We start from the raw sequence: 12,925 nt of genomic DNA, 5'->3' as shown, positions 1-12,925 counted from the left end.
ACTCCAATCTTTCTCCTGGTAAACAATGTTTATTAAGACTGCTTTAATCCCCAATGTCCATGCCTCTTCTCTTGGTCACTCTTTCAGATCTCTCCTGAACTGCTTGTCCAATTCTCCCAAGCCTGTGGGATGGATATGTAAATGACTGAAGTCAGTGTTTGCAAGACACACAGATATAACCTTTGACTGGAACGTACCAAACTTTAACAGCATAAAATTCATAAACATAAAATGCAAGACTTTTTTCATCATTAAAAAAAAAAAAAAATTAACTGCTGACAGTCCCATTGTTGCCCAACATAACAAACCAACCTTTTCTACTACGACATGGAGGCAATTTGAAGTAGAGCAAATTAAAAGTTTGATTGTTAAAATATTTCTTTCAATAAGGATAAGAGGCATAACACACAAAATTCTAAATTTTGTTCATTTTCCTTGCAATTATAACAATGAAATGAGTTAATATGAATAAGGATATCCCCTCAAAATTAAAAATATGAAGTTTTATTATTTGCTATTACCAGAAATAAATTTTCTGTACAATTCCAGAACCGCTCTGTAATGTGATATGAAAAGTCTAAAGACCAGTTTGGTCTATTTCCTCACTAAATGGCAGTAATAGATGCAACACCCCTGTAGCCATCCTGCTAATACCACGTAACTCCTCCTGGAGGGTCCACACGGCTGGAATAGTCCCGGGCTGCTTTCACTGACGAGACTGTTGCTAGGGTCTCTCTATTTTTCCAGGCTGTTTATGGACACATGGACATCCACACAGTAGGAAAAAGAGTGTCAGAACACTTTGTTTGGGTCTCTACGCCAACCAAAAGTCTCTGAACTTCTGCTGGTCTAGGCAAACTTTCAACCACCAGCCTACCAGTGAAAAACCAGGCCCCATTACTTACACTTCTGTATTTGTCACAGAGTTCATTAAGAAACATTTTCCTGGCTTCTGAGCAGCTCTTACCAGACCAGACTTAAAAATCTTTTTTTTGATATTTTTATCTTACATACAGATCAAGCCAAGATTTGAAAGAAGAAACTGCAGATGTCACAGTTTGGAGATATGGACCAAACCATTCCTACTTACATACACAGACAACTTGAAGAACCCCTCTGTCCCCTCCACTGCCACCATTCCGCAGACCCAGCCACACACATAAAAGCAAAAACCCCCTCAAGCATCCTAAATGACACCGTACGTATGGTACAGCTTTTGGAAAGCAAACAGCCCCTTCAAAAGTCAGAGAACACACCTTCTCTTCCAAGTTATCAAGATCCTTCACGAGAGTCCTTTCTCTGCTTATCCAACCACCTAACAAAACAGCCTTAAACAGAGATCACTGGAACTTCATAGACTTTTCAACATTAACTTCTGCTGTAAAATAATGTGGCAATTATCCACACCCTGGCACTGGATGCTGTTCTAAGCACTGCAGATTATTTGTCAAATAGACTGTGCCCACCAAACTGCCAGGGACCAGCAAATGACTCTGCTCTCCAAAAAGGGACTGCAAGAAGCAATCTGGCACACCTCCCTCCATCCCCTGAGAGCCATGCACAGAGCGCCCTGGTAGCATTTCATATGGTTTTAAGGCAGAAACCTCCTCTTCTGTGGCAAGAGGCTCCAGCTAAAGCCATGGCCATGGTCTTCCCAGCATCTGTCTCAAGCTGTATTGCTTTAAGTATTTCTACTCCTATATTTGCTGGTTTTATTGCAGCAGTTTTTATGACGGCATCCCCAATATGTTTTACACTGTTCTGAAGTTATAGTTAATCCTAGTAATAAATAATACTGGCTAGCAATTAGACGCCCTAGCTAAGACTACCCCGGGGTTGAGGGGGGTGGGAATTATTTGCACAGGTCTAACATGAACAATTTCCGAATGTGCTGCACCAAGTGGAGTTAAATAAAACCAGTTCTCACCTTTTAGTGTATGTTTACCCTCGTAACACAAGGAAAGACCAGAATTCTGCAGAGACAAATCACGTTTTGGAAATGCCCCCACACCACCATAGTCAAGGAGAGAACCAGGAGCTGTGGTTAACAATCAGGAAAGGCTCTTCACAAGCCAGGAAAAGACTGCTGCATCCAGACCCCACGCTGGGGCTACTGACTGCAAGGAGGTTCTCAAGAAGAAAAAGGGGGAAAAAAAGGAGGCGGGGGAGGAAAGAAGGCAGAATGGGATCATCATGAGTTTGGCAAAAATGAAGCTCACCCACTGGGAAGATAGGGGAATATACGTGCATAATTTTACATGGATTAAGAGTTTGTGTCAAATCTGTGATGCGCTGTGGTGAATTCTTATACTGCAGTGACTCATCTTGTCTGACAGTTGCTGGGGAATTAAAGCAGTTATTTTTAAAAAATTATATGTCCTGCTTGACGCGTTATACAAATAGCCTCTTAAAAAATTAAAACGCAGTCAATGCCTTTTTAAGTACAAGAGAGCTATGGTACATTTAGGATTCTGTGTACCGTACCACAAACATCCATTCTGAGCTAGGAAGACCTAAAGGAATCTCCTGATAACCCTTCAGAGAAACAGTGATCTTTTTGCCGTTCCCAATCTAAATCCTGCATCAAAAATTAGTTTATTATCTCTGCTTTTCGACAGCATGAAAACACTTTCTCCCGAGAAAAATGAACCACAAAGGAAAAGGGTGCACTAAACCCGAGTTCCTCTGGTACCAAAGGCTATTTGGTTTGCTGGAATCAGAACGACTGCATTTCCCCTTCTGATGGATTATCCAAGGCAGATCAACACCCTTCCAGGGAAAGGCAGCACGTTGCCTCGCAGCCATAGCGCACACGGCTTTGGCAAGGGGAAGCAGCGCTGGCTCCCGCTCCCTGCTCTGTGCAGCACAGCCACGCAGATGTACCCTGAAGCTGCAAAGGGCAGCTCCTTGCAGCGCGTGCTCTCCTTAGAAATACACTGTTTACTCCCCGCTTCGCCTATAAAACTGACACCCCCTCGGCAACTTTCACACATCCTTGGGAAAAGTGTTTCGAGTATGTCAGTTGTGTAACACGGTAAAGATCATCTGAATGATCTATTAAGCGTAACCCTTGGGCATGAATGCTGCTCAACATCAGCTGGCAATAAAGGTATATTTACAGCATGCCTTCAGGACAGCTGTTCTGGGAACATCCTGGAGATTTGCATAGTCTGTTTTACAAGGCATTACCCTGTACTTCTGCTGAAGGAGTGGCAGAGAATTCTTTTGACACCCATTAAAAACCCTTACGTCCAAATAGCACAGTGAAAAAGGCAAATAAATAATAAAAAAAGAAGAAATCCTTCAAATTTCAGTGCCTTAAAAAAAAAAATGGTTAACTCATGAATGAATTGAACCTGCTTCTAAAATAATCAAGTTATTGTCCCTCTCCAACTTGAGCACCATCAGAGAAACAAAATAGCTGATGAGAGGAGCTTCATCTTACACAGAAAGGCTTCTGTTGACAGTGCCCTTGATTATATCATAATTTCCATGATACCCCGTATATTTTCTTAAAGCCCTATTCTTCCATATAACTTACATGAAAATTTCAGCTTTATGTATTTTGAGTAAATTAGCCCTCTCTCAGCCAGAAAAAAATAACTGAAAACATGAGCCAACTACATCCTAACAGCGCAAAAAACAAGAAGCAAATGTGAGTGTTGAATTTCTTAGTTCATTTCTCACCTAACCTCAGGAAGCATTAACACTCTGTCACTGCACAGGTGATACTCACTTTCTAAGCAGAGCACTATCTCTCAAGGAGTGAATTAAAAGGATGACTCTGCGTCCCAAATCACAGAGGTGTGCTACTTATTGAAATTTTCACACTTTAAAACCTCTCTGCGAGTGAAGTCAGCTGGCAAATGTTAGGGAAAAATAATAACATGAGGAGTTAACTACACATCTCTGGTCAAAACCCAGCAACTACAGGCAGACAACAAAAACATCATTTATACCCAATAAAATAATAAACATGGCCAGAAAGCGACTCAATCAACCCAAGCAATATTACCAAATATAATTGAGCCAGTCAATACAACGAAAGCAGAGGCCCAAATTAATTAGGTGACTGCAAGTCCAGTGCCTTTGGGAATAAGTAATCACTTATTAAAGATCTACTGAGACTTTTTTTGAAAGTGCTCTTTGGAGAAAAGTTGAGACTTTCAAAAAAATAAACCTGCTATGCCTCACATGTTTAAAATGGAAGAGGACTGGAAGTATAGTGTGGAATATAGGGAGAACAGTTTCTGAACAGGATGGCTTTCACATTTTCTATGTGGCTCTTTAAATGTTTCTGCTATGTTATCTGACAGTTGGATAAAATACTGGAAGAAATACAGAGCGTCTTTGGCCAATTAATTTTTGTTCACTAAATAATTGGAAAGGCAATTTAACCTTGTATACCCTTAAATTGAGGGCAAAATAAGAAAAGGGGGATGGGGTCTTTTTTTTAATTCTGAAGTGGTTTTGAGAATGACGGGGGTGTAGAATATTTTGGGGTCTGGGTTTTTTTTTGTTGTTGTTGTTTCTGGTTTTTTAATGAGACAGCACATTTCAGGACTGCTGGTTTTATTTAATCAGTTCTTCAGTTAACAACCCCCAAGCTATTCTAAAAAACAGGATGATTCATCTATTTCCACCCAGTACAATTTTATACATCGTTAGAAAACTAAAACCTCGTAAAATCCTAAGCAGCCCTGAAGAACAGCTACTGCAGAGTGACATGTTGATTGCATCAGCCTAGAAGGGCTACTTCTGAGCAATGAAAGTTTTAGTAGCCCAGGAAAACTACCAGAGTGTCAAAGAACGTGTACATAACATACCAGCATCAAGCATGTTCACTCAAACATATCCTAACAAATGTCTCCAGAATATCTGGAATCGAGGATGATTCCACAGCTTCAAATGTTTAAAAAATTTTAAGCGCTGTTGAGCTGCTGTGTCCTGAGAAACACAGAATCAGTATCCCCTTCCCAAAATGAAGTGAAAACACCAACAAGAAGTGTGCTGTTGATGCCTTGGGCTGAATATAACACTACATGCCACCACATCACTGTGAACATCACTCCAACACGCTTCAGAGTGCCAGGCTACCTCCAGCACTCGCTCCTCATGTGGGGCAGGCACCCTGCACACAGACACAGAGGAACCTGATAAGCAGTTCTGAGTCTGACTGATCTTCACCTTCCAAGCCATACTAATGAAACTAACAAAATCTAAAATGGTTAGTCTCATTTGAATCCATAGTACCTTTTAAATAGCTATGTTTAAAGCAAAAAAAAAAGCCCATTCAGACCACAGCAAAGGGGAGGTGGAAGGCATGTGGCTTGCCCACAGTAACCAAGAGGTTAGGATTGTCACAGAGACCAACTTTGCAGAACCCCATTAAATGCCTTCCGACCTTCCTCCTCCCTTTCAACAAACAAGCACTGCATAACTGCTAAAGAAAAGCAAAAAAGGCACCTTGCTCTATGGTCCACAAAGCACATGCTATCTGCCCAGCAGACACTTCCTGAGGCTCCCCTGCCACATCTCTGCTGCCAGTGAGGCTCTGCCGAGAGCGCAGCTGAACGAGGAACTCAGGATTTGGCTACACGGGGTGGGGAAAATACCATGGCCAAACCGAAATGTGCGATGACGACTTCCAGTGAAGAATGTGATTACAACACCTGCACAGTGCCCGCTGTGCTAGTGGCACAGTAACCAGGTCTGGGCACAGGGACACCAGCTATTTTATGTTCAGTTTTGAGATGCTCTGCGTGGGTAGGACCCACGCTATCACACTTCCTAGAGCTAGGAAGGAGACAGCTTTAGCTCACAGCTGAGGAATAACCACGCAACAATCCCGCTGGTGCTCCTCTCTTTCCCACAAAGCAGCAGCTCTCTTTCAGAAACTGTTCCTAAAGCTGCACTGTCCATAGCAGGTTTTGGCACAGAAACCACGTGGCTTGGGTACAGGCAGCAGCTCTAAGAGGCACAGCACCCAGAAATAAAAAACTCACACTCAAACAATACAACAAATACAATGTTTCAGAAATGCAGCACTTGAAAAAACACCTTCCTAGGAAGTCTGACTTGGGAAAGCACTTTAAAAAGGGGCATAAATTACAGCAGTCACTCTGCTCCCAATGTTACCAACGAGACCCAAACACATTAAAGCATGCAGTTGCCCATTGCCTCCAAAAGTCTCCTGCTTGACAAAGGCAGCAGAGACACTCTAACACATCATGAGCAGAACACATGTTAAAACCTCAATCATGTTAACTTTTCTGCACTTGCCTAAGTGTATCTCAGTGAATGAAGGCAGTGGACTGGCTCATTACGGCCAAGTGAAGCACAAGCATAAGGTACTGCACGTTCAAAGGTGTAAAGAGACACAGAGTAGCCTTGAAAACCATTTAACTCTGGACTCGCATGGCCAGAGTATGAGCAGACTTCTACAGCACAATAAAACTGTACAAATTACTGATCCCACTCTCTGTAGGGACTAATTTTGGGAACACGCCAGGAATTGCAACATGCCTAAAGGTAGGAGATTTAAGCAGTAAATTATGTCATCTTCTCAGGCACTGAACACTGTCATGTACTTGACTAAGAACACACCAAGAGCAGCCTGAGGGAAGACATTGGAAATGTGATATTGCCTGTTCTTTACCTGCCTCCCAATCACAACTGATCCTCATTTAGGCTGCAACCCCGTCCGCTGGGTGTAATGCCAGTGGCACATAAAGAAAGATATTGTCAGTGGCCTAAACTCATTCTAGATTTAGCTGCAGGGAAGTTACAGCAGCGCAGATACAGATGCCCAATTTCAAACTGTCTCCCACTTCCCCAGAGCTTTCTTGGATTATGCTTACAGCAACAGAAACTGCACCGTAAAACTGTATTACAACTTTGGTACACTGCATTAGCATATTTATTGAAGGTCTATGCCAGTTTGATTTCAGGTTTTTTGTAAGCATTTACTAACAGATGTTTTAATTAGTATCTCATTGTGTAGACAATGATGTGACACACACCAAGAAGCATTTTCTGCATAAAGCAACATTACATGTACCATGCTACAAACAGCTCTTCCCACCCTCACTACCACAGACGAAGGCCAATGGACTGGCAACGCATCACAGAAAGGCAATACTGTATTTAACTCCAAGTTTTCAGGGCACCATCAGGGAGGGGGAGGCACAGAAATGAGAGCCACAAGCAGTCTCAGTAGCTCATTCTCTTCACCCTCAAAGCGTTAAAAGGAAAATACAATGTCAACATCAGCTCCTCCCTGCTGATGAAACTGGCTCCAGCGCATTTTACTTTCTGGCTCGGAGCCCTTACAAACCGTTACAGAAAGACAGAAGACAGACAGACAGCTCAATATATTGACCACTTCCAATAACTAATTTGGGACACACTGGGTCATCTGTCCCTTCTGTGAAGTGCTGTAGCCTCTTGGTGGTAAACGAACCCTGATATTTGGGGGATATTTAAAAAAAAAAAAAAAAAAAAAAAAAAAGGGGGGGGTGCAACTAATAGCAGATTTGCGTTTCAGGAAAGAGCCAACGCTAGCTTCACTGCATATGAATACTGCCCACTCTCTTTCTCCGGGAGACACCGATTACATCTGATGCACTAAAACCATCCCCACGCCTCTGGCCGCTCAGTGCCCATCACCGAGGACACTGACAAGCATTCCTCGCCGCCTGCCTGTCGCTCCTGCCCCGGCGCAGGCACACATGGAAGCGGGGAGCGGGAGCCGGGCTGGGGCTCCTGCTCATCCTCCCTGCCACGGCAGCAGCTCGGGCTGCGTGCGCGCCTTCCCAGCCCAGGCACCGGCGGAGCATCACAACCAACCACGCCAAGAAGCCACCACAAGCTTTCAATCACACATTTAAAAAAAAAACCAAAAAAACAACAAAAAAAAAAAAACCAAAAACCACACAACCTAAAAAATCCCTCAGTTAAAAAAATATATATAGTTTCGTCCGAGTGACCTGACTGGCATTGTCCACAACGACCTTATCGGGGGGTGTTTTGTTGCAGCCGACACACACGCGCTGCGTGGACTCCGTGGGAGTCTCTCGATGCGGCCACGGCGGGGTCTGGCACGTAGGTACACGGCACGTTTCCCCGAAGCCGCGTTTCCCCGGCAGGGCAGGAGCCCCTCCAAGCCATCCCCACGGATTTTTCCAGCTCCCGCACCACCGCGTGCGCGGCCGAGCCCCGCCGCCAGAGCCCCCCTGCCCCCCCCCGCCCGCGCCGCGGCGGAGCGCGGGGGGCTCGCAGGTAGAACAAAACCCCCGCGCCCGGGTCCCCCGCCAGCGGCAGGGACCGTCAGGGGAGCCCCCCGGGCGCCATCGGGCCGGGGCCGGCACCGCAGGGCCGCAGGGCGGAGGGTGCGCGATGGGGGAGCGGGCCGGGGGTGCCGCGCCGCTGCCGCGCCGCCCGCGCCCACCGCCGCCCGCCCCGCCGCGCCTTTACCTTCGGAGAGCTCCAGCTCCAGCTCGGCCAGCCGGGCCCGCACCTCCAGCGGCAGGGACACGCTCTCCAGGCTGCGGTCCGCCATGCTCGTGCGGCGGGGACGGGCTCTCCCCTCCTCTGGCTGCCCGCTCTCCCCCTTTGTCCGCGGCTGGCGGGGCGCGGGAAGGCGGCGGGGCCGCGGCGGGTGGCTGAGTCCTCCCCGCGGTCTCAGCCGGGCATGCAGGGGGGAGGCGGGCGGGCGGGCGGTCCGCGCGGGGGGACGGGGCGCGGAGGGAGGGAATGCGGAGGTTTCTCCTCTCCTCCCCTCTCCTCCTCCTCCTCCTTCGCCGCCTCCTTCAGCGGGGCCCCGCCATGGCCGCTCCCGCCGCCCGCCCGCGATCGCTCCGCATCGGCTCCTCGCCGCGCCCGGCCCGCCCCCCGCCCGCCGCCGCCCGGCACCGCGGCGGCGGCTCCCCCTGGCCTCGCCCCGGCCCCGGCCCCGCTGTCCCCGCCCGGCTCGGGCTGGCGGCGGCGCTGGCGCTGCGGTGCCGCTGCCGCGACTGGGGCTGGCCGGGCACTGCCGCTGTCACATCCACGTGACCGCGCCGCCTCAGCGCCGCCCGCAGGGGGCGCCCCGCGCTGCTCGGGCCGCCCCGCCCGCCCCGCGCGGACCGCGCGTCCGGCCGGGTGTGAGGGGCGTGAGGGGGTGTGAGGGTTGTGCAGGGTGTGAGGGGTGTGCGGGGTGTGAGGGGTTGTGCAGGGTGTGAGGGGTGTGCGGGGTGTAAGGGGTGTGAGGGGTGGGAGGGGTTGTGCAGGGTGTGAGGGGTGTGCGGGGTGTGTGGGGGTGTGAGGGGCGTGCAGGGTGTGAGGGGTGTGCGGGGTGTAAGGGGTGTGAGGGGTGTGAGGGGTTGTGCAGGGTGTGAGGGAGTGTGCGGGGTAGGAGGGGTGTGAGGGGTGTGCAGGATGTGACGGGCGTGAGGGTTGTGAGGGGTGTGCAGGGGAGCACAGCTAAGCCCTGCACTGGCTTTCACTCATGCCGGTTACCAGGAGTGGGGCTGCAGGTACCAGTTTTGCCGAGGAAGGCGGGGAAGGAGTGATGTGCTCGAAGCAGGAGGAGATTCGACTCCGGCAACCTGTGCCCCCTTTTCCTTCCCGGCTTGCTGAACAACTTCCAGCCTACACCTATTTTCACTCCTATTCTCTGCACACAGCCAATGGAGGACTGCACAGTGTCAGGTTAACAGTGGGACTCAATGATCTTAGGGGTCTTACCCAGCCAAAATTATTCTATTCTATTCTATTCTATTCTGTTCTATTCTATTCTAGCCTAGCCTAGCTTAGCCTAGCCTAGCCTAGCCTAGCCTGTTTCTGTTCTAATTCTACTCTGTTCTATTCCATACAAGCCATGGCAATTTCGGTGTGTATATCACTAAAGCATGGATGCATGTTGCCATGAAAGAGTAGCAGTGTTAATATGACAAAAAGAACAAAGTTACATGTGTACCAGCTGACACTGAGCCAGCATCTGGCAAGTAAGAAGGACTGAGGACTCTTAATTACAACACTCCAATGAAAGAAGGAATGTTTTGAAAACATTTTAAAAAAATGCCTTTCCAATCAACAAATATATTCTACAGGAACATCTTCCCTTTTTTCCTCCATGCATATTTTCCTCCTCTTTGTTTGTTTGTTTGTTTGGGCTGGGGATTAGTAGTTTGGTTTTGGTTTGGTGGTTTTTTTTAATCCCTCACAAGAAGGAAGGAGCAAGACACCACAGCACCTATGGTTTCAAAAACCCTTGGGAGTCCCAAAGGTAGAACAGATCTTTGTGGGACACAGTGTTAGCAGAAAGGAAAAGTCATAATCATCCCCAGGTCAGCCTCGATTTACCAGCTTACTCTTCTAGTCAGTGAAAGAAAAGGACGTAGGAGTTTCTTGAAAAGATAGCTTAGGCTGCAACTATACTAAACAAAGTAGGAGTTTCTTGAAAAGATAAAGCTTAGGCTGCAACTATACTAAACAAAGTAGTTTTTTATTATGTTGTGGAAGGGAACCAAATGACATCATGTTACCAGCTGTGCCGTACATGCATTAGCACTGCAGTGATTCCTGCAGCGTGTGCAGGGCTGGTGGTTTCTCGTGTTTTCACTGGTTACCAGCCCCAGACTGGAGAGCTGTTTACACCCAGCCATGGCTCATGCCAGCATCACTCCAGCCAGACCAGCGGCAGAACTGGTTGGGAGACTTTGGGGAGTCTGCCTGCCATAAGCAAGGCTTGAGCACACAAAGTGTCCCTTAAATTTATGGTGTTGCTGGTTGTTTTATTGTCATATATGATGTTTTCTAGTAACCTCTTGTGGGTTTCTCTTCAGTGCAGTGAGGAGGAAATCCACCTGGTCAGCCTCCTTTGAGAAGGGCTGTTGCTTTCAGCAGCATGGTGACACACATTATTTAGGGTTATACAAATGCCTCTCCTCCAGCGCTATGCTACACAGGAGTAAGACTTTTTACCTTTTGTTGAGCACTGCATGTTTCAAACACAGACATTAGAAAATTATCCAGGTCTTTCTTGTTCATTACATCCAGATCTAAACAAAGAAAAGCAATTAAATCCAAATATGCTCCAGGGTTCCTACCTGAGAATCCGAGTTTTGTTTGTTTGTTGTGTTATGTGGGATGAAATAGGCTGAAAGTATCAGCCTTCTGCAGAAGTAGCTTTTTCAAGTATAGTGGAGGCAGCCAACAGGGAGGCGAGGGAAGGCTTGGTGGTGGTCCAACCTCCTTGGTGGATGTGTATCTCTGAGTTGCAACTTGACTTCTCCAGTGCTGATACAATATGATTATTTAGCTTGTTACCTGATCATTACAGAGTCTATGCTGCTGGTGGTTACACCACTTTCCAATTTTTTCCTTTCATGAAGTTATATAAAAGGACCTAAAGAGAAATGGTTGAACACTCACATCTCTGTGACTGAATTTTCTTGTCTCTTCCATGACAAGCCCAGGGTTTCAGCTGTGGGGTGTTTGAAAGGAAGAGTAATCACTTGGGGTGGGATGTCATCCAGCAGAAGTGGAAATGACTGAATTTGGCAGTCAGGGTGGTGTTCTGGGTCTTGGCCCCTGTGGAGGGTCTTTGGGGTGTACAGGGCCCCCTGGGTGGGCAGGGCCATCCCATCACCTGGGGCGAGGTGCAGACAGAGGTGAGTGCTGTGGGAGCCTCAATGCATGGGGCCATGGCAGCCTCCTTTGGAGGGCCCCTTTGTTCCCCTTGGGCTGACCTCGAGAGGAGACATTTCTTACTTGTGCAAAGTGTCAGAGCCCAGACTCCAGGAGGGAAATCTCAAGAATGTAAATTTGCACAATAGTTTTGATGAAACACTGAATTTGCAATGAAAAAGAAGCAAGTCAGGACTTTTGAGCTAGCTGGTCTTTATTTGTAGATCCTTTTAGGTTTTGTCTTGGTTTGGGACAAATTTGGGAGAAAACCCCTGTAGAGGATCTCTTTAAGGAAGCAAGCCTAAGTGGCCTTTCTCTCTAACTGGTCTGGTAAAAAAAAGTCTTTGGAGAAAAGTGGAAAAAACTATTTTACTAAACAAATGAAGTGCATACAAGTATAAAGAATGAATAATATGAAACAATAAAACAATAAAAGTTACCCTAGGACAGGTTTATAGGTAAGAGATTGTGAGGTGGGAAAGTTCCAGACTCCAAGAAGAGCAGGATACTATTTGCATTTGGATGCAGTGATTAATTGGCATGGTCAGAAAGAAGTCTATTTTTATTTAACAGTACCTGTGTAGCAGTCAAATCCTACTGGTGACTGTGGACCACCTTATGATATTGGTACCTGAGTGAAACCTCTAAGGAACCACATAGAATGACCTTGCTTAGGTAAAAAAATCTTTTTCCTAGGTCTCTCACAGCAAAAGATATATCCACATTTGCAGAGATTCAGCCCAAAACCCGGTCTGTACTAGAAAAAAAATTGCAACACCTCAACTTTGGGAAGGGGACAAGGCACTAAAAATATTTAGGAAAGGAAAAAGGTCTCGCAAAGAGACACTGTTAACTTAAAACACCTAAAATGATGTGTGTGTCTCTTGCACACCTTAGCAAAAGCAAGAGGACTGTGTCTGTGAATGAACAGGTCAGCTTCTCTTCTGTCTGAGGGAGGGGGGATTTGGCCAATGGAGGGGGGAAAAAAAAAATCAAAAGCAGGATGCATTCACAGAAGAACGACCAAAATAATCAGCTGCCTGGAGGGACTGGATTATAAAAAGAGATTACAGAAGTGCTTACTCAGTTTGTGAAGCAGCAGCAGCAAGAGATGGCCCAAACAGCTGCCCGTGATGATTTGAAAGGTGGAAGCACCAGGGAAGTTGAAGTGGGGAAAAAAGCAGGGTAAAGAGGATATAACTGAATAATGTAATGGAAACAAGAAAGGCGGCTGAAGCACATATCAGGGAAAGCT

General features: G+C 46.9%; 1 protein-coding gene across 5 annotated transcripts in view; it reads right to left on the bottom strand.

Annotated features, from left to right (window-relative positions):
• DIP2C (disco interacting protein 2 homolog C) overlaps nucleotides 1-8,647 on the bottom strand; it is a 311,580-nt gene extending 302,933 nt beyond the window's left edge. For 2 of the 5 annotated variants that reach the window (XM_040085482.2, XM_040085492.2), the window contains exon 1: nucleotides 8,476-8,647. In XM_040085482.2, the coding sequence (XP_039941416.1) occupies nucleotides 8,476-8,560 (85 nt within the window). In that variant the 5' untranslated portion in view covers nucleotides 8,561-8,647. The remainder of the gene's footprint in view (nucleotides 1-8,475) is intronic. The other 3 variants (XM_040085501.2, XM_040085508.2, XM_040085517.2) reach the window with 2 other exon arrangements.
• Between the last annotated feature and the right edge of the window lie 4,278 nt (nucleotides 8,648-12,925).

Source organism: Hirundo rustica, chromosome 1, assembly GCF_015227805.2.
Source record: "Hirundo rustica isolate bHirRus1 chromosome 1, bHirRus1.pri.v3, whole genome shotgun sequence".
NCBI classification, from domain to species: domain Eukaryota; kingdom Metazoa; phylum Chordata; class Aves; order Passeriformes; family Hirundinidae; genus Hirundo; species Hirundo rustica.
The sequence above is the reverse complement of the archived record's forward strand: the minus strand, read 5'-3'. Positions and strand labels throughout refer to the sequence as shown.